The 2,500-nt window shown below is 35.2% G+C and overlaps 1 protein-coding gene across 4 annotated transcripts in view; it reads left to right on the top strand.

Annotated features, from left to right (window-relative positions):
* Positions 1-2,500, top strand: part of LOC138033222 (adhesion G-protein coupled receptor D1-like) — a 34,130-nt gene that overhangs the window by 8,613 nt on the left and 23,017 nt on the right. Inside the window, exons 1-3 of one of the 4 annotated variants that reach the window (XR_011128596.1) lie at positions 263-749; positions 862-918; positions 1,987-2,185. The exons of 1 other annotated variant lie outside the window; for it this stretch is intronic. Coding sequence is in view for 1 of the 3 variants with exons in the window: in XM_068880988.1 (XP_068737089.1) it covers positions 864-918; positions 1,987-2,185 (254 nt within the window). In the remaining 2 variants the exon portion in view is untranslated. Of the gene's footprint in view, positions 1-262; positions 750-861; positions 919-1,986; positions 2,186-2,500 lie in introns of those variants that run through there. 2 more of the 4 variants (XM_068880988.1, XM_068880989.1) reach the window with 2 other exon arrangements.

Consider the following 2,500-nt stretch of genomic DNA (forward strand, 5'->3'; position numbering starts at 1 on the left):
CTCGACCACGAAAGTTTGAGGAGAAAAAGCAATTATCTGTTTAGCTCTAAGGATTTGCATTGGGAGAATATACAGCTAATTCGTAGTCGCATAGAGTAAAATAAGATGAACAGGTTTTTCTGTCGGCACCATTTAGCAGCTAACGTTATTTTGATCTCATAGAAGACTTTACATTTATGAAGCAACAACGTCAAACAAACCTGACTTCCGTACTAATATTTAATTAGGATTTTATCGTCAAAGTTAAAAATAAACGAAAATTATCGTTTCCTTGTGATCTTGCTTTTTTTCACTTGATTCTCAGCCTCAAATGAAAGATTGGTATGCGAAACTTGTTCTGATAAATAGTGACACCATACCGTTTATACCTGTGAAAAATAATTCTGCAATACTTCTGGCAAGATATGCAAGTGTTTGAACGAATCTGAAAATGTTACCATGTGTGGCTCGTTAAAAAATTGAAAACTGCTAGTGAAAAAATTCAATTAGCGTCATTTTAAAACAAAGCAAACATTGGTGGCGAGAACGGACGTTCAACCTCAGCCAAATCAACAACGGAACTGTAAAATTGGATAACTAATAATTTCCTCTCTTCCTTCGTACAAGCCTATTGTTTGCTTTCTACGGATGACAATTCCTCTTAAAGTCTTGACATTTTGAGAACAGTGTTTACCAGCTCACAGCGATTTTCGTACTTCCTATCATTGGACAACTTCGAGGTTTAACAGATAATTCAGCAGTCGGACGAGGTAAAGGCTCTTAGACATCTAAGATCAATGGGTAGCCACATTTTTTTTAATCAAAAACGTATCCACGTGCAAAGAAGTCAAAGAATGTTCATTTGGAATTTATCTGTTGCAGAAATGAAGATGGGCCTCATATTTGTTATCCTGGCTTCGCTATCAATCCACGGCAATGGTAATAAATACCACTGATGCTGTTTTTTTTTTTTTTTGTTCAAGAATCCTTAAAAAAAACCAACTTCCTTTTAATGTTTATTGCTGCAAATGAGTGCCTTTCACTGACAACTTCATTCGTTTGTAAACCGTCATCTTACTGTTCACTTTTTAAATCTCTTTCTGTTTGGACAAATTGCCTACGGTTTAAGTCAATTTTCAATTTTTAGCATCGGACATTTCAAACCCACTTCCAAATTTGGCAGTGATTTGGCAGTGAAAAATGATTGATTTTGTTTCCATTAACGCACAAGACTTGAAAATGATGGACAATTCCTTTCAGTAAAAAGGACTGTCGTTTCAGAAAATAAGAACATTGTTGTTTGGAAAAAAAGCTTTGGATTGAATAATTCTCTAGTAAAATAATTCTAAATGCTGATCAGATTAACAATTAGCCTCCAAATTTTCTTCAAAATATTGCTTTGTCTACGTGAGCTGTAAAATATTTGACGCTACTTGTAAGCATGATATGTTGCACATTAGCTTTTGGAATACATTTCAACAATGTTGAAGAAAATAGGAACGCCAGATCCAGCTGGTACATACAATGGTAAAGAATTAGCATTATAAGAACAAAAAAGAAATTATTGTCTGAGAAACTTACACCGTTGATTCAGGTGTTGTATATACAGTATTCCGATCTGTAAAAGCGGAAATTGAAAATTTGAAGGATATTTGTTTTGTAGAGGTGTTTGAAAGGATTTTTATCCTAGGCAAACAAAAGAAATTTAGAATTTAAACGATTGTTTTTATGGAGTCTCGAGTCTTTCAAGGCCACGAATTCTTCAAAGAACTTTGTTTGCCTTTCATTACCTTTCCAATGTTTTAGTTCCGAGTTATGAACCTTACTCCAAAATGGCACTTTTCACATCTTTCCTGGATTCTTCTTCTTGTTCCCTTACTCCTTTATATTTTGAACTTCCTTAAAAACAAGGCAACAAAGACCGATTTGAATAGCAAGAGAAAATTCAGTAAAAATGAAATATGCTCAGTTGGTAGCTTATTAAATATTGTAACATGTTTTCAACAGGGAATTCTCCCGCCATTTCTGATCCTTATGGCTATAAAGCTTGGGAAGACAAAAAGACGTTCTCCGAAGCACTTTCAAACTGCCAAAAAGCCAAGTTCAGAAATCTTGCAAGAATCGACACGAACACTAAATTAAAGCACGCAAAAAACATTTCATTTGAACGTACTGGCGATAAATATTGGATGGATGTACAATTAAGGTAAATAATGAAAAAAGTGTAGCAAACGAACACTAAAATCTCAATGGCACGACGCGTATCCAGACTGACATTTTCAGCAACAGATCAATGGGTAGATTGTTTAACGTGCCGCAAACACTACGTTTTTTGTCCTTATCCGAGAAAACTAGTTAACCTGCGTTTTCCAAATTCAGTCGGACACTGATTTAGTAATACGATTAGAAGCGTTGGATTGGCCGAGGTTTAAATCAAAACCTCCCGCACCGAATTCCAGTGTTCCTCCATCGGAGGCATTTCCATATTTATTAAAGCAAAAAGAGTAGGCTTGTGTAACGA

The sequence above is a fragment of the Montipora capricornis genome, chromosome 14, assembly GCF_036669925.1.
Source record: "Montipora capricornis isolate CH-2021 chromosome 14, ASM3666992v2, whole genome shotgun sequence".
Taxonomy (NCBI): domain Eukaryota; kingdom Metazoa; phylum Cnidaria; class Anthozoa; order Scleractinia; family Acroporidae; genus Montipora; species Montipora capricornis.